At 41.7% G+C, this 19,456-nt stretch overlaps 2 protein-coding genes across 2 annotated transcripts in view; both read right to left on the bottom strand.

Annotated features, from left to right (window-relative positions):
• The window catches only part of LOC133055200 (zinc finger protein 208-like), a 135,192-nt gene extending 132,632 nt beyond the window's left edge, over nucleotides 1-2,560 (bottom strand). The window contains 2 exon segments of the mRNA XM_061140627.1: nucleotides 1,067-1,186; nucleotides 1,189-2,560. Coding sequence (XP_060996610.1) covers nucleotides 1,067-1,186; nucleotides 1,189-2,560 — 1,492 coding nt within the window.
• A 151-nt stretch (nucleotides 2,561-2,711) lies between these two features.
• LOC133055202 (KRAB domain-containing protein 5-like) lies at nucleotides 2,712-19,283 on the bottom strand. The gene is made up of 6 exons (XM_061140628.1): nucleotides 19,279-19,283; nucleotides 17,355-17,469; nucleotides 6,881-7,007; nucleotides 6,261-6,356; nucleotides 2,980-3,121; nucleotides 2,712-2,775 (listed from the first exon to the last, which is right to left on the bottom strand). The coding sequence occupies exons 1-6, from the start codon at nucleotides 19,281-19,283 to the stop codon at nucleotides 2,712-2,714; spliced, it is 549 nt and encodes a 182-aa protein (XP_060996611.1).
• Between the last annotated feature and the right edge of the window lie 173 nt (nucleotides 19,284-19,456).

The following is a 19,456-nucleotide window of genomic DNA, read 5'->3' on the forward strand; positions in this document are numbered from 1 at the left end:
TTAACACTTCATTCATTCACACCAACTTTACCACAAGAAGCCATTCAGTTTTATTGATTAACATGTATGAACATCACACACAGTCAGAATAAAGCCTTTTATACTCCATTGTGTAACTTTGATTAAAAGACAGATTACAAGCATAAACAATATTCATTCCTCTGATATAATGATCTGACAACTGTGATTTCTATGGTTACAAAATGGAGGCTAATCATTTAAGAAAGAAGACTTACAATAATTACAGGAATTTTCTGGGAAGGGTTTCCCATACATTTTAGGGTATCAGAGGTTATTTGAAATATGTTAAACATTCATAATTTCTGCTGATATTATAAAACACATCAAGATTTCAGTGAGCTGTCATTATATTAACCTTTAAAAGCATAACTTAATAACTTACATCTTTAGTATGTGGAATTATTCCCTGAACACTTACATCATGGTGACCTACAGGGATGTGTGACATGAATGACAAACACCACCATTTAGATGTTTACTGTACATGTTACATTACTGTGCCCTTAATCTTCTAATGGAGAATACATATAAATGATTTCTCCCTAGATAGAAGGGCTTCTCTCATCTTTGAGGTACCAACTATCAAAAACATAAGTTTGCATGCACACTAGAAATGAATCATACCTTGGAGTAAGTAGAGAGTTGAACTACATTCATTTTCAAATAATCACAAATCATGTCAGTATAAACAAGGATACATTGCTAATAATTGTACCTTTATAAACATCAACCTTTCATCTTGTGATCCACATTAACATATCAATTTTCTATCTGTTTTAACTGTTGATTACTATCTATAGTACTTCTCTGTAAGAGGAACTTCAGCAAACAGGATTGATGTAAAGTTTTCTAGTATGGATTTTCTGATATTTATTTAGATTTCAATTTTCATTAAATCATTTTCTACACTTTTTTTTCTTTTACATTTATACATCACTCCACATCTTTCTTATATAAATGGTCTTGTGTTTTCCGACGTGTATGTTTAGGACAAACTTCTTCCATCGCTTATTTCATTATGAGGGTTTCTCTCCAGTATGTGCACTGAGATGCCTAGTGAGATGACTGCTATGCCTAAAGGCTTTTCCACATTCTTTACATTTATAAGGTTTCTCTCCAGTATGAATTCGCTGGTGTTTAGTAAGAGTTGAGGATTGACTAAAGGCTTTCCACATTCTTTACATTTATAAGGTTTCTCTCCTGTATGAATTAACTGATGTTGAGTAAAGCCATAGTGCTGGCTAAAGGCTTTGCCACAATCCTTACATTTATAAGGTTTCACTCCAGTATGAATTCGCTGGTGTTTAGTAAGAGTTGAGGATTGACTAAAGGCTTTTCCACATTCTTTACATTTATAAGGTTTCTCTCCAGTATGAATTCGCTGGTGTTTGGTAACAGTTGTGTTTTTATTAAATGCTTTTCCACATTCTTTACATTTATAAGGTTTCTCTCCAGTATGAATTATCTGGTGTTTAGTAAGAGTTGAGGATTGACTAAAGGCTTTTCCACATTCTTTACATTTATAAAGTTTCTCTCCAGTATGAATTAACTGATGTTGAGTAAAGCCACTGCACTGGCTAAAGGCTTTGCCACAATCCTTACATTTATAAGGTTTCACTCCAGTATGAATTCGCTGGTGTTGAGTAAGATGTAAGTTTGTATTGAAGGCTTTCCCACATTCTTTACATTTATAAGGTCTCTCTCCAGTATGAATTCGCTGGTGTTGAGTAAGACCATAGCGCCGGCCAAAGGCTTTGCCACAATCCTTACATTTATAAGGTTTCTCTCCAGTATGAATTTGCTGCTGGCGTCGAGTAAGACTTGAGTTCTGATTAAAGGCTTTGCCACACTTTGCACATTTATAAGGTTTCTCGCCAATGTGAATTTGCTGATGGTGACTAAGATTTGAGAAATAGATAAACACTTTGCCACATTCGCTACATTTATAAGGTTTCCTGCCAGTATGGATTTGCCGATGTTGACTAAGATTTGAACTCTGATTAAAGGCTTTGGCACATACTGTACACTTGAAAGGTTTCCTTCCTGAACGTGTTTTCCTGTGTTTACTTATATTGGATGAGTTACTGAAGACTTTCCCACATTTATTACACTTGTAATGTTTCCATGGATTCTGAATTCTCTGCTGCTTAATCAGATTTGAAGACTGATTAGAAAGTTTACCATATTCACTACAATTGTAAGTTTTCTCTCCACTATGGACACTCTTATTTAGAGAAAGATCTGATGCTTGATAAAAGATATTATTACATTTACTACTTTTAGAATCCTTGTGTGAAGACTGAGCTCCCTGATGTTCCATAAAGTTAGAGTCTTGTTCAAAGTTATGCCCAGGTTCATTGCATGAATAGACCTTCACTCCATCATGAATAATTGTGTAATTATTGGAGCTGGAGGTCTTACTTAAGGTCTGACTCATTTTATTACACATGGAATGTTCTTCCCTATTAACCATATCATGGGATGTATTGAACAATGCTGGTTGAATTACATCTGTTCCATTATCATCAACATTATACATCTTGGAATGGAGAGAAAATATCTGTTGATGGAAGAATAATGACTTCCTAATCACAGATCCCTCAAATTGATTATATTGTGAGTTTTTCCCATCATTTTTAGATTTCTGGTTTTCAGACATGTTTAAATATATGTTGAATCGAAGCCTATGCTCAGAGTGGTTTGAAGGAGTATGTACAGTAGAGACTGGAGGACTTCCCAGATTTTCCACATTTCCTTTCAGAGAACAAGTATGTTTCAAAAAACGATGTAAATTTTTTTCTGAAAAACGTACACTTCTCAGCAGATGGTGAAGACTCAAATGAGTGTTTCCCCCAATTTGACTCAAGCAGCTCATTTCGTTCTATAGTAATGTCTGCATTATGTGTAACTGTCTCAATTTCTTTATGTCCATGTAAACATCCTCTCTGTCTGTCACACGCCCTTGTATGTTCTAAGTCTTTCATTAATTGCAAGTTTCTGAGGTAAAATCTTTCATATATTCCTAGGTTTGCTTTTGGGAACAAATCTTCTACCCTTTGTTTCTTTGGCATCAAATCCTGGCTGTCTTGAGGAGATATAGCTGAAAGATACCAAAGAAGAAGTGTTTTTACCTACTATTCTCAGTGAATCCCCTTAAAGATTTAGAGAAAATTGATGGACCCTTTGCTAGCGTAAAAATAAAATAGAGATGGGAGGATCAAGATGCCAGAGGATTAGGCAGACATGGACTTCATCTCTCTCCACAAATGCATCAAGCATACATCAGAAATGGAACACTTCTCACAGAGCCCAGCTGAACACTAGCAGAGGACCTTGGAAATCTAAAAGGACAAGAAAGATTTCTGCTGAGCTAGGTAGGGCAAAAGAAAGAAGAAAGAAAAAGAACAGGAAAGGAAATGGGATGGGGCCTGCAACCATGGGGGGATCTGAAGAGAGGAGACGTCTCCCCCTCTGGGGAAGGCCCTCACTGGGGGAGCCCAGCTGGGACAGAAGGGGAGCCTCATCCTCTGTGGGAGGAGAATACGGCAGCAGTCAGAGGCAGCAAGACAGAGGAGACCTGCACACGGGGTACTGCCCCCAGCCCTGCCCACCCAGCCTGAGAGGGTGTCCACCACTGCAGACAAGGGCTGGGTGCTGGAATGGGGGGTCTGGAGAGCAGACCCAGGCAGAAGACTGCTCTGGGCTGTGAGGAGACGTCCTGTGGGAATGGCAGGGACGGAGGAGCTCTGCAAACAGGAATGCTTGGGGAGGAAGCCTGAACCACCCTAGAGCAGAGCGCCATTGCTGAGTCATGCCCCAAGCGAAGACCCACCATTGTTTGTAGCCTGTCTCCCCCTGTGCTGGCCCCTCCTCACGAGGCAGGAGGAAGGGCTCCATTAGGGTGGGTGCTCTCATGAACCCAGCTGTTGCCTCTTCCTCTGCGCCCCTCACTTCCAGGGTAGACTGGTGGACTCTGGGAAACCTCGGGAGCAGGGGCCTGTAGTTTATCCACATGCCCAGAGCGGGCTGAAGCACTGCTGAGCCCCAGGGTCTGGCAATTGAAGGAAGTAAAGCTGATATCTCCACTGGAAGTTGCACAAACTCGTTTCTATATGATCACAGCTGTCTTTGTAAACTCAGCACCTTTAGAACGTCTGAGTGGACAAGGACGGCTCCCCCAGTCACAGCAGGTGTAGCTGTAGCAGCTGTAGACTTCGTGGGCTCCCACACTAGGGGTCAGGGCCAGGCTGGAGTCTGAGCTGCCCCCACAGCACCACAGCAGATCCAGCTCCATGATGAATGCAATCCTGGGCCCTGGCTTCAAGGATCTATGCTGGTGACCTGGTGAAAACAACATCTGAGAGGCACCAGGGCCATGTGCCAGGATACCCATGGTTGAGGTGGGGCCAAGGGCAGTGCAAACCAGGGTCACATGAGACTCACCCAATGGGTGAAAGTGACGCACAGAGCACATCCCAAGGAGAACATCCTCAGAGCAGCAATCCTCAGGGGCTTCTCTCCTGTGGGTGTGCTCCAATCCCACCTGCCTCCACACATCAGGATCACAGCAAAGAAACAGATCTGGGGGCTCTGCAACAAACCAGGGCGCAGACCCACCACAGACAGGGTGATGACAGCTGCAGAGCGAAGAGGAAGTTCCCCTCAATATCCAGGGCAGGCTCGGGTCACAGAAACAGCAGTCAAAAGTACATCAAGGGGGTAAGGGCACAAACCTCTGGACCAACCTCACCCACCAGGGGACAGACACCAGGAGCAACAGGAACTAGGATCCTGCAGCCTGAAGAACGGAGACCACAAACACAGAAGATGTGACAAAATGAGAGGACAAAGAAGTGTGTTGTAGAGGAAGGAGCAAGATCAAAACCTGCTTAGATAAAAACGAAGTGAAGATGAGAGAGGCAATCAAATGATTATTTTTTGCTTAAAGTCCTTTTAAATTTAGACACCAAACATTTTCAGAAGGGCTAGGTGCCTACTAATCCTTTCATTTACTTCTTTTCACCTGCGTTTTTATTTGAGAATGTTCTATTAGATGTTTGAATCTAAAAATCATAAATGATATGACATAGAACTACTGTCCTAGCAAGTGAGGACATATAAGACAGAGGCCAGGGAAGCTCATGACGAACAAGATAAGTTAACAAAGTAGTAGTTTTTAAGAAATTAAATAAGAAGTGAGACTTTAGAAATATGATGGATCTAAAAATAAAAAAAAATATGATGGAAACACATGGGACTCGACTCAGTACTCTTTGGAGACCTAACTGGGGAGGAAATCTAAAACAGAGTGGCTATATGTACGTATAATTGATAATGGTTTCTGTACAGCAGCAGAACTTTGTAAAACAGCTACACTCCACTAAGAATTTAATAAAAAGATTTCTATATTTTATCAAAAAATCTTAACAGTTTGAAACAACCATTACAAATATGGAAAATGTTCTAAGTTCTATATGCTAATTTATTTTAAAATTTTTTGAGGTAATTGAATATATTAAAGTGTTTTACCATTCAGGAATTGGGACAAATACACTTAGGTATTTAACATGAGTTCGTATAAAGAGAAGAGAAACTTTAAAGTAACCATGAGACTTTCATTTTCCCATTTTAGGGAGGTTTTGCTTTATGCAGTGAAGACATTACTTAAGTTTGAAATGAATAAGGGCATATCTGCAGTTTCCAGTGGATTGGAAACTATAAATCAGAAAAACAAAACAAAACAAAAACCTGTCCCAACTATTCCTAGGACTTTGGCAGTATGTCTATGACTCCACTTACACAGTTCTGTTTAAAGGTAGAAACCAACTTTTAAAGGAATATCATATAGTCACTCAGAAATGTGCACAGTTTTCCTAGGATCCCCAAGAAATGAAAGAGCAGCCAACTCATGCAGGTTGTCACAGGCCAAGAGGAGAATTTTAGTTCTCACTGTGAGGGAGAAAAGCAATCACTGGAGATGAATTCATGAATGATTCAAGAGACAGAATGGGGCAGGTGATAGCCATCTATGACAGCAACAGAAATAAACCCAGGCTTCTCCAAAAGCATTTCCACTGAAGCAGATCTTCCCAAACCACATGATACAGGATGACTTCCTCACTGATCCTCACAGAATCAACCATACGTATATATAGCCACTCTGTTTTAGATTTCCTTCCCAGGTAGGTCTCTCAGTGTACCTCTCACCTGAGTCATTGGCTCCATCCATTCACACCTACCGGGGTATATGCCTGTTGTCTGCATTCTCCTTATATTCCTGAGATCCTTCATTTGCTCCAGAAAGGTGACCAAGTCTGGCTTAGAGACCACAAGGCCTGTTCCTCAGAGAAAGGAATATTTGCTGTGCTAGAGATTCATCAGTTACCAATCCAATATGTATTCAGGCGAGAAGAGAACACATGGGTGAATGTTAAAACAGCCCAGAGAATGATTCCCCAAATACTTCCCACCCACCCAAATACTTTATTGAAAGTACCTATATAATGCTAACTAATACAAAAAGTTAGGTCCTGAGATTCTCGTCAAGTGCCACTAAGGAAAAAGTAAGTAGTGGAAATGTGAAATTAAGAGAAGGTACAACTATTTAATACCACAGAACTTACACAATTACCACTGACCTAGAAGGAGGCAGATTACATAAAGGAAGATAAAGGTTACAAGCATTATGAATCATCATAATGAAGACTTTCTTTCTAAACTCACAGATACTAATTTCCACCTACAAAGCACAGATCTGAAACAAATGTGCGGAGAAGAAAATTTCAGAAGACATTCTAGAAATGAAGGAACCAAAACCCTGAGGTTTAGATACGCCATTCTGGAAGGCAGTTGTCCTCACCCAAGGAGGCCAGGTTCCTATAGTTCTCTACCATCACGTCCGTGTACAAGGCCCGCTGACCGAGGTCCAGGCATTCCCACTCCTCTTGAGTGAAGTCTATGGCCACATCCCGGAAGGTCAGCCATCCCTGAAATACAAAGTACAGATGCCCTGGGGCCGTGGGAAGACTTCCTAATGTGACCCATGATGGAAACAGCAAGTTCAGAGACCTGGTTTTCCTTTAGGCGAGTGGCTGCTATTACACAAGAATATAATTTTACACAGTAGTATTTTCTTTCTGGGGTGTTAATTCTAGAAAGTCTTATAGGTCTTCATAGAACTATTTAACTTCAGCTTCTTCAGCATTACTAGTCGGGGCATAGACTTGGATTACCGTGATATAGAATGGTTTGCCTTGGAAATGAACAGTGATCATCCTGTCGTTTTTGAGATTACATCCAAGTACTGCATTTCAGACTCTCTTGTGGACTATGATGGCTACTCCATTTCTTCTAAGGGATTCCTGCCCACAGTAGTAGATATAATGGTCATCTGAGTTAAATTCACCCATTCCAGTCCATTTTAGTTTGCTGATTTCTAAAATGTAGATGTTCACTCTTGCCATCTCCTGTTTGACTGCTTCCAATTTACCTTGATTCAGGGACCTAACATTCCAGGTTCCTATGCAATATTGGTCTTGACAGCATCGGACCTTGCTTCCATCACCAGTCACATCCACAACTGGATGTTGTTTTTGCTTTGTCTCTGGCTCTTCATTCTTTCTGGAGTTATTTCTCCACTGACCTCCAGTAGCATATAGGGCACCTACCAACCTGGGGAGTTCATCTTTCTGCCATTTCATACTGTTCATGGGGTTCTCAAGGCAGGAATACTGAAGTGTTTGGCCATTCCCTTCTCCAGTGGACTACATTTTGTCAGAACTCTCCATCAGATTTGGGTGGCCCTGCACAGCATGGCTCATAGTTTCATTAAGTTAGACAAAGCTGTGATCCATGTGATTAGATTGGTTAGTTTTCCATGATTGTGGTGTTCCACCTGTCTACCCTCTGATGGAGAAGGATAAGAGGCCTATGGGAGCTTCCTGATGGGATAGACAGACTGAGGGGGAAACTGGGTCTTGTTCTGGTGGGCAGGGCCATGCTCAGTTATTCTTGAATCCAATTTTCTCTTGATGGGTGGAGCTGTGTTCCCTCCCTGCTATTTACCTGGGGTCAAGCTATGGTTGGTTTCCCTGATGGCTCAGATGGTGAAGCAGCTGCCTGTATGGTGGGAGACCTGGGTTTGATTCCTGGGTTGGGCAGATCCCCTGGAGAAGGAAATGGCAACCTACTCCCGTACTCTTGCCTGGAAAACTCCACGGACAGAGGAGCCTTGTAGGCTATAGTCCATGGGGTCACAAAGAGTCAGACACGACTGAATGACTTCACTCAGTAAAATATGGTTGAGGGAATGAAGATAATGATGACCTTCCTCAAAAGATCCCATGCATGCACTGCTAGTCTGTGCCCCCAACCCTGCAGCAGGCCACCACCAACCCTTCTAGAATTACCACCCCCTAAAAATGTACTTTTCATTATAGGGGACTGGAATGCAAAAGTAAGAAGTCAAGAAACACCTGGAGTAACAGGCAAATTTGGCCTTGGAATACAGAATGAAGCAGGGCAAAGGCTAATAGAGTTCTGCCAAGAGAATGCACTGGTCATAGCAAACACCCTCTTCTAACCACACAAGAGAAGACTTTACACATGGACATCACCAGATGGCCAAAACTAAAATCAGATTGATTATATTCTTTGCAGCCAAAGATGGAGAAGCTCTATACAATCAGCAAAAACAAGACTGGGAGCTGACTGTGGTTCTGATCATGAACTCCTTATTGCCAAATTCAGACTTAAATTGAAGGAAGCAGGGAAAACCACTGGACCATTGAAGTATGACCTAACGATTATACAGTGGAATGGGAAATAGATTTAAGGGACTAGATCTGATAGACAGAGTGCCTGATGAACTATGGACAGAGGTTCATGACATTGTACAGGATGATCAAGACCATCCCCAAGAAAGAAATGCAAAAAAGCAAAATGGCTGTCTGAGGAGGCCTTACAAATAGCTGTAAAAAGAAGAGAAACCAAAAGCAAAGGAGAAAAGGAAAGATATACCCATTTGAATGCAGAGTTCCAAAGAGCAAGGAGAGATAAGAAAGCCTTCCTCAGCAATCAATGCAAAGAAATAGAGGAAAACGACAGAATGGGAAAGACTAGAGATCTCTTCAAGAAAATGAGAGATACCAAGGGAACATTTCATGCAAAGATGGGCTCGATAAAGGACAGAAATGGTATGGACCTAACAGAAGCAGAAGATATGAAGAAGAGGTGGCAAGAATACACAGGAGAACTATAAAAAAAAGATCTTCACGAGCCAGATAATCATGATGGTGTGATCACTCACCTAGAGCCAGATATCCTGGAATGTGAACTCAAGTGGGCCTTAGAAAGCATCACTTCGAACAAAGCTAGTGGAGGTAATGGAATTCCACTTGAGCTATTTCAAATCCTAAAAGATGATGCTGTGGAAGTGCTGCACTCAATATGCCAGCACATTTGGAAAACTCAGCAGTGGCCACAGGACTGGAAAAGGTCAGTTTTCAACCCAATCCCTAAGAAAAGCAATGCCAAATAATGATCAAAGTACTGCACAACTGCACTCATCTCACATGCTAGCAAAGCAATGTCCCAAATTCTACAAGCCAAGTTTCAACAACGTGAACCATGAACTTCCCAATGTTCAAGCTGGTTTTAGAAAAGACAGAGGAACCAGAGTTCAAATTGCCAACATCTACTGGATCATCGAAAAAGCAAGAGAGTTCCAGAAAAACATCTATTTCTGCTTTATTGACTATGCCAAAACCTTTGACTGTGTGGATCACAATAAACTGTCGAAAACTCTGAGATGGGAATACCAGACCATCTGACTTGTTTCTTGAGACACCTGTACGCAGGTTAGGAAGCAACAGTTAGAACTGGACATGGAAGAGACTGGCTCCAAATGGGAAAAGGAGTACGTCAAGGCTGTATATTGTCATCCTGCTTATTTAACTTATATGCAGAGTATATCATGAGAAACACTGGACTGGAAGAAGCATAAGCTGGAATCAAGATTGCCGGGAGAAATATCGATAACCTCAGATATGTAGATGACACCACCCTTATGGCAAAAATCAAGAGGAACTGAAAAGCCTCTTGACGAAAGTGAAAGAGAGGAGAGTGAAAAAGTTGGTTTAAAGCTCAATATTCAGAAAACTAAGATCATGGCATATGGTCACATCACTTCATGGGTAATAGATGGGGAAACAGTGGAAACAGTGTCAGACTTTATTTTTTGCGCTCCCAAATCACTGCAGATGGTGATTGCAGCCATGAAATTAAAAGACGCTTACTCCTTGGAAGGAAACTTATGGCCAACGTGGATAGCACACTTAAAAGCAGACACATTACTTTGCTAACAAAAGTCCCGCTAGTCAAGGCTATGGTTTTTCCAATAGTCATGTATGGATGTTAGAGTTGGACGGTGAAGAAAACTGAACGCCAAAGAACTGCTGCTTTCGAACTGTGGTGTTGGAGAAGACTCTTGAGAGTCCCTTGGACTGCAAGGAGATCCAACCAGTCCATCCCAAAGGAGATGAGTCCTGGGTTTTCATTGGAAGGATTGATGTTGAAGCTGAAACTTCAATACTTTGGCTACCTCATGCAAAGAGTTGACTCATTGGAAAAGACCCCAATGCTGGGAAGGATTGGGGGCAGGAGGAGAAGGGAAAAACAGAGGATGAGATGGCTGGATTGCATCACTGACTCGATGGACATGGGTTTGGTTAGACTCCGGGAGCTGGTGATGGACAGGGAGGCCTGGCGTGCTGTGATTCATGGGTTCACTAAGAGTCAGACATGACTGAGCGACTGAACTGAACTGAACTGAATATATGTCTGACGGTTTTTCAGAGTCTCCAATGTGCAACAGAAATAATTTAAAATGAATAACGTTGCTGTTGTGTCGTTTGACAAATACTTTAACAGACATTCTTTAAAGGGCAGAGCTGAAATTTTATTTCACCTGATGGACTCTAGACTTTAATAAAACACAGACAAATATACAGAGACAACTTTAATGAAAGTTAATAGAAACTTCTGTATTTGTAAATCATACTAAAAACGAGAAAAATGTTAGTTACTCCGTTGTATCCTACTCTTTGGGACCCCAGGGACTATAGCCTGGCAGCCTTCTCTGTCCATGGGAGTCTCCAGGCTAGAATACTGGAATGAGTAGCCATTCCCTTCTCCAGGGGATCATAGGGGGAAAAAAAAAGAAACAATTCGATGTAATCATGCTAACATGTTTATACACAGAGACGTATACTACAATGAGACTACATACTCAGTAATAGTAATAGAGAAAAACTGTCATGTCAACACTATCAGGATAATTTCTAACTGATTAAAAATATACATAAATATTTGAGTATGATATTATTTTAATTTTTAAAAATAGACTAGGGTACAGACATATACAACGATATAAAATAAAGTGGAGTCCTGGTTCTGAATTTCTAAATTTCCTGGAAGCCGGTATCATTTGTACTGAACTATATTTTAAAACTTGACACAGGGGAAGAAAAGAAAAAGAAAAAAACAACCAACAACTTAACACTGTTGAACTTAGATTAGCACTAATATGATTCTTGTAAACATTTTGGAAAATACAGAAATAGGATGAAACTATGTCTGTGATGTGAGCGTGGAGTGGACTGGAAATGATAAGACCGAGGCTTGAGTGATGAAAACCCCCACTCCCCAAACCCAGCATCTCTCCTAAACACATGCGAGTGTTGTCAACCACAAGCTGGCACTTGCCAAGAGTATTGCCAACAACCGAACAACAACAAGGGCGTTTGCCATCTGCCTCTGTGGAAAATGAACCCTATGGTGCTTCAAGTGCTGACTTCAATCGCCCCTGAGGGAGTTCAGGTTGCATTGAGGCACTCTGCTCCAGGGAATCTGGTGGAACAGGTCTTTTTTTCAGGAGCTGATTTCATGACCCCAATCCTTGCATCTCTTCATATCTGTGTGGGCTGGGCTTAGTCACTTAGTTGTACTCTGTCTGTGGGCATTCTCCAGGCAAGGATACCAGAGTGGGTTGCCACGCCCTCCTCAAGGGATCTTCCCAACCCATGGATCAAACCAAGTTCTCCCGCATTGCAGGAAGATTCTTTAGCATCTGAGCCATCAGGGAAGCCCCTTCACATCTAGAAAAGCACTGAATCACTGAACGGTGACATCAGCTCCTCACAACTGGCAGAAAAGCTTTTGTAAAGTAAATGCTTGACTGCACTGAACTCCCCGTTCACTAAAATCTTATCTACTGACCTTCCCCGCTGCCTCTTTAGTGCAGTCTCTCAGAGTTATCTGAGGTGCTGTCTCCTGGGTTGCTGTCCTAATTTTGCTCTAAATAAAACTTAACTCACAGTTCTCAAGGTGTGTGTCTGTTTTAACCAACAGTGTTCATTGTTCAAAGCGAAGAGAAACCAAGTTGATAAAGAGTTTTCCCACTAACTGTGATAGTTGCGCATATCCCTCTGTTTTTCTTTCCAAGACCCTTTTTGAAGACAGGAAAAAAAAAAAAAAAAAAATGCACTGGAATCTCACAGAAGCACCTGAACCAGTGAACACCTGAGGTCATGGGGTAAGAAGTCCATGGAAAAATGCGTTATCACTGCCAGGTATTTTAGCGATATTATGAAAACCGTGGTCTCAATCTACTATGAAAAATATCCGTTTTATGCAAATTCTACTGCATATATACCTCGCATGATCTGGAAACTAATAGTACATTTAATAGTAAGTTTTTCTTATCGATATAGAGGCTAGTCATTGCACTTTTTTCATTTCTGAAAATTTTCTGAAAAGTTCTAAACTGCTGAGTTCACTCTACTTTAAGGGCATTTTAAACTCCTGTTCTAAAGAACTGAATTGCATCCACATGTAAACTCATCATGGCATTTCCCCTACTTCCCTAGGATCCCAACACCGAACCACATTCCAACGGGAGTCTCAGACGCCTGTGTTCATCTCTCACAAAAGGAATATATTCACCAGTTGAAAGTCACTAATTCATGTCGAGGATTCATCAGGACAGAAAGAAGAAAAGGCTGTGGGACACAAGCGAAAGCAGGCTAAAGAGCCCGTCTTGACTATTATGAGAAAAAAAGAAAAAAGAGGAAGTTGACAACAAATCCCCAGGGAGAAAAACTGGAATCAGAGAAGTAAAGGTTTGCGGATTCTCAGTCCAGGCATTTCAGGAGGAAAAGCAGACACAGCCCCAGACCCGGGACAGGACGTTTACCTGAGAAGCTGCCATTTCCTCCTCTTCCTCCTGCTGTCTCTTCTGGGGATATTATGCAGGAAAAACACGTCTACGTATTGAGAAAACAGCATCCACACAGCTCTTTCACCTGCAACTGCTGCAGTGAAAAAGAAGAAAGAGTTTTCTTGTTTCTCTCTCCCTTTTCCGAGCTCTTTGGTCACTTTCTCTGTTCCTGAGCTGTAGTGGGTTATCAAGATGAAGCTGATATGCTAGTCACATCCTGGGTTTGGTGCTTATTTTCCCCACTCTCTTTGCAGACTACCCCTGCTATTTGTTCTCTTATTTTTCACATTAGAGAGATCAGGCCACAGAACAATTCACAAGAGAACATGGACCCAACTTCCGAACAACCTGACTCTGACTCTGAGGACTTTTAAAACTATGCAGGAGGCAGACCTTCCAGGAGGCCTGAGCTTGAGCCCTCAGCTCTGCCAGCCCCAGAGCTCTGGAGGGAGGATTTAGGGCGGGAACTTCTAGAAACAAAGAACTTCAGCCTGATTCCTGGGGAGGGGCTCTTTCTCGGATGGGTGTGGCCTGTGCCTGTGCCCTTGGGGGAGGGGAGGGGAGGGGTGAGTGTTTGGTGGGAATCACCTGGGGGCCCTGGGTTCCTGCAAGGCTTTGCTCTCAGGATTCTAGGAAAGATGGCCTGAGTCCTTAGGTTTTTTGTTGTTTTTACTCCCTTCTGTAACCTGGGGACACTGGTTTTCACAAAATGATTTGCACTGTGAACACCTCTGTGCAGGTGGGGGGCCTCCTACTTCAGAGACAAGGGGCCTGGAGGTGTTTCCATCACAGCTTTCTTTAAAAATAAACCAGAGGCAGCAGTGGACCTTGGGTTAACAGTCTATGGGCAGGGACAGATGCCTTTCAAAATGATGCCCTAAAAGCTATCTGATGACCAATCAAAGAAATGATGATCAGTGTTATTTCATTAGTAAACTTACCCATAAATTAATACATGAAAGGGATTCTCTGGTGGTTCAGATGATCAAGAGTCTGCATGCAAAGTGGGAGACCCAAGTTTGATCCCTGGGTCAGGAAGATCCCCTGGTGAAGAAAATGGCAACCTTCTCCAGTATTCTTGCCTGGAGAATCAATGGATGGAGGAGCCTGGAGGGCTACAGTCCATAGGGTTACAAAGAGTCAGACACGACAGAACGACTTCACTTTCACTTTCAACACAGAAAAATGTTGCTGCTCTACCTCATGTTGGTATTTCTAGGTTTTATGAATCATCTGCTACAGTTTTTTCTCTGATCTTTTTAAATAGCTCTATTCTCTCACATCTTTCAGGGACAACTGACTAAGGAAAAATTAAATAGAGGAGCATATCCATTTTTTCTAATAGTGTCTATTCTAAAATGTATTCAGTGTGCATGTACCAGTACCAATATCTTAGATGATTCAGTTTCACAGCAGAAATGAGAGTAAGGTACAGAGATTTCACATATACATCCTGTTCCCACACATAGACAATCTCCCTACTTATCTTTCCCCACCTGAAGATACCTTTGTGGCACTGATGAATCTACAGAGACATTAAGAAAAGTTTCTAGTTTCACCTCATGTTTGTCTTTTAGGGATGTGTACAGACATCCTGGAATGTGAAGTCAAGTGGGCCTGAGGAAGCATCACTACAAACAAAGCTAGTGGACGTGATGAATTCAAGCGGAACTATTTCAAATTTTAAAAGATGATGCTGTGAAAGTGCTGCATTCGATATGCCAGCAAATTTGGAAAACTCAGCAGTGGCCACAGGACTGGAAGAGGTCAGTTTTCATTCCAATTCCAAAGAGAGGCAATGCCAAAGCATGCTCAAACTACCACACAATTGAACTCATCTCACAGGCTAGCAAAGTAGTGTTCAGAATTCTCCAAGCCAGGCTTCAACAATACGTGAACCACGAGCTTTCAGATGTTCAAGCTCGTTTTAGAAAAGGCAGAGGAATCAGCTATCAAATTGACATCTGCTGGATCATCAAAAAAGCAAGAGATTTCTGAAGAAACATCTATTTCTGCTTTTTTGACTATGCCAAAGCCTTTGACTATGTGGATCACAATCAACTGGAAAATTTTGAAAGAGATGGGAATAACAGACCACCTGACCTGCCTCTTGAGAAATGTGTGTGCAGGTCAGGAAGCAACAATTAGAACTGGACATGGAACAACAGACTGGTTCCACATAGGAAAAGGAGAACGTCAAGGCTGTCTATTGTCACTGTCATTATTTAACTTCCATGCAGAGGACATCATGAGAAAGGCTGGGCTGGAAGAAGCACAAGCTGGAGTCAAGATTGCCGGGAGAAATATCAATAACCTCAGATATGCAGATGACACCACCCTTATGGCAGAGAGTGAAGAACTAAAGATCCTCTTGATGAACGTGAAAGAGGAGAGTGAAAAAGATGGCTTAAAGCTCAACATTTAACAAACTAAGATCACGGAAATTGGTCCCATCACTTCATGGCAAATAGATGGGGAAACAGTGGAAACAGTGACAGACTTTATTTTTGGGGACTTCAAAATCACTGCAGACGGTGACTGCAGTCATGAAATTAAAAGATGCTTACCCTTTGGAAAGAAAGTTATGACCAACCTAGGCATCATACTAAAAAGGAGAGACATTACGTTGCCAACAAAGGTCTGACTAGTTAAGGCTATGGTTTTTCCAGTGGTCACATATGGATGTGACAGTTGGACTATAAAGAAAGCTGAGCACCCAAGAATTGATGCTTTCGAGCTGTGGTGTTCGAGAAGACTCTTGAGAGTCCCTTGGACTGCAAGGATATCCAACCAGTCCATCCTCAAGGAGATCAGTCCTGGGTTTTCCTTGGAAGGACTGATGTTGAAGCTGAAACTCCAATACGTTGTCCACCTGATGCAAAGAACTGACTCAATGGAAAAGACGCTGATGCTGGGAAAGATTGAAGGTGGGAGAAGAAGGGGACAACAGAGGATGAGATGGTTGGATTGCATCATCAACTCAATGGATATGAGTTTGAGTTAACTCTGGGAGTTGGTGATGGACAAGGAGGCCTGGCGTGCTGTGGTCCACGGGGTCTCAAAGAGTCAGACATGACTGAACAACTGAACTGACTGACTCTATGGGTCTGGGCAAATTTATAACTTGTGTCCATTACAACAGTTTAACACAACGATTTCATGGTCCTGAACTCAGGGTATTCATAGCCCCTCCTTTAAAACCCATGGCTACCTCTGACCATTTTAATCTCTTCTACATTCCTGACTAGATTCTCAAGTGGCTCTGTGGTAAAAAATCCACCTGCCATTGCAGGTGACCCAAGTGATGTAAGTTCAATTCTTGGGTAAGGAATTCCCTTGAAAAAGAAATTACCACCGACTCCAGTTTTCTTTCCTGGGAAATCTCATAGACAGAGGTACCTGGCAGGCTACAGCCCATTGGGCCCCAAAGACTCAGACACAATGGAGCACATAAGAACATTTAGCTACACCAAAATAACATATTGTAAAAATCATACTTTTTGTAGCATTTTCCAATGGGCTTCCTTCACATAGTAAAATGCATGGAATGATCGTCCATGTATTTTACACCTTGAAAGTTTAATACAAAAAAGCTTAATATCTGCACTTCTAGCCTGCTTATTAAATAGGTTCACCAATAACATTTTCTAGACTCATATACATATATAGGATTAATACCATATAGGTTAATACCATATTTTCACGAATGTAGAGATTAGACCTGTGGACACAGTGGTAGAATGAGAGGGGGCCCAATTGAGAGAAGAGCCTTGACATATATTCACCACAATGTGTAAAACAGGTAGCAGGTGGGAAGCTGCTCCACAGCACAGAGAGCTCAGCGCGGGGCTCTGTGATGGCTAGAGGGGGGAGACGGAGGTCGCGGGAGGGAGGTTCAAGACAGAGTGGGTGTGCATATAACTATGGCTGATTGATGAAGTTGTCCAGCAGAATCTAACACAACATTGTAAAGCAATTATATTCCAAAAATATATATATTCATCTCAAAAGAAAAAAGAAAAACCAGACATAACGCAGTGCTAAGAACCCCCCTGACAGTGCAGGGCCCTCGGGCCTCATCCGTGGTCCAGGAATACTCCACACGCTCTGGGAAGAGGAAGCCTGTGCGCCTCAGCTGCTGAGGCTGGGGTGGGGGGGGGGGCGACTTGGTCCTTTAGATGGGCACGAGGCAAAAGAGAGAGGCTCAGCATCGCTAAACAATAAGAAACGCAGAGCAAACCGACAGGGACACATCACCTCCTGACAGTCAGAGTAACAACTAGCAGAAAGCCCACTAATAATGTCATAAACGCGGAAGAGGCTTGGAGATCAGGGAACCTCCTGAATGGCTGGAGGGAGTGTAAGCGGGTGCAGTCACTTGGGAGGATAGTGTGGAAGTTCCTTAAAAAACATAACCTCCTGACATTTAAGGAAATGAATTCCCAGAATAGTAGACAAAATAGATTAATTGACAAATTTATAAGATTTGCAGTTTTAGTAAACCATCTGCACTTCTGAAATGAGCGGTTGTGGCCTAGCATTTTTAAATCCTTTGAGTAAATGTGTATGAATCCACACACACTCACATGTTCCTTGTGTTTCTCACTGCTAGCGTTTATACCTTCAGATATTTATTTATTCTATTCAATGTATGTTATATAAATTATATAACATATATACTTTCAGATATTTATATATTGCCTTCAATGTGTGTCACAGCCATGAGAAAACTGTTCCTTTAAGCCAAGGCAAGAAACATGTGATAAGAATTAAACAGGGTCAAATATTATAAATCTTAGTTCAGAATTTTACCATCATGACTTTTAAGTACTCTTGTGACAAATGTTAAATTTACATTTGCTTAAATGAGCCTATGACAAGTCTTACTTCGCTCAACAGAAGAACAACGGACAACTGAAGCAGGTGAGTTCATGACTCTAGGTCCTGAGAGAATTCACAGCAAGCTCTGAGTGAGGTCAAGGATAGAAGGGAGCAGAGAAAGAGGCAGTAATTGGGGTTCAGGTTTTTATAAGAAGCCCTGAGTGAAGTGCTGTGGGCTCCCCAGGCTGAGTGTGGATGGGTCCATTCAGACCAAAAGGACTAGGATTTTGGTGGCTCTGTGAGGGTGGCATTGAAGGGGAGCTTGTGAAGTAGCCCTGGGGTTCAGCAAGACTGCTGGTTTAAGGAAGGGGGTCTTCTGGTGCAAGTGCTCACAGGACTGGCTGGTGTGAGTTCAAGGACCTGCAGGCTGCCTGCTCCCCAGAGAGATGCTGAGGCAGCAACAGCATGGAGCCGTTCAGGGGAGCTCTCAACATTACTCTGTATGATCCTTCTTATTAGAACCATCACAATGTCCCTGCGGTTAAAGAGGGGAAAAGTACCATGGAGAAATGATGGGAAATACATGATCTAATGATTTGAAACTTAAGGGCAGGAAGGAAACTAATTGTTACAGACTTCACCCATCTATGCTACCGAAGAGTTTCTCGTTAGGTATTCTTTCCTGCAACCTTCAATTGCTAGGCTAACACTTCATTCATTACATACCAACATTTACACAAGAAACCATTCAGTTTTATTGATTAACATGTATGCTTATCCCACACAGAATAAAACCTTTTACACTCCGCTATGAAACTTTGCTTAAAATATAGATTATAAGCATAAACAATAATAATCTTTCCCCTGATACAATGATCTGAGAACTACGATTTCTATGTTTACAAAAAGGAGGCTAATCATTTAAGAAGACGTACACAAATTACATGACTTCTCTGGGAAGGGTTTTCCGTACATTTCTAGGGTAGCAGAGATGTCTTTAATTGAAATACGTCAGCTGATATTCATGACTTCTGTTCATGTTATAAAATACATCAAGATTTTAGTGAACTGTCATTATATTTTACATTAAAAGCAAGTGATGTAGCTATTGAAAATGGACATCTTACTTTAATCTGTGGAATTATTCCCTGAACACTTACATCATGGTGACTTACAGGGATGTGTGACATGAATGACAAACACCACCATTTAGATGTTCACTGTACATGTTACATTCTTGTGTCCTTAATCTTATAATGGAGAAAAATGTAAATGTTTTCTTCCTAGATAGAAGGGCTTCTCTCATCTTTGAGGTAGCAACCATCAAAAACATAACTT

The sequence above is a fragment of the Dama dama genome, chromosome 4, assembly GCF_033118175.1.
Source record: "Dama dama isolate Ldn47 chromosome 4, ASM3311817v1, whole genome shotgun sequence".
NCBI lineage: Eukaryota > Metazoa > Chordata > Mammalia > Artiodactyla > Cervidae > Dama > Dama dama.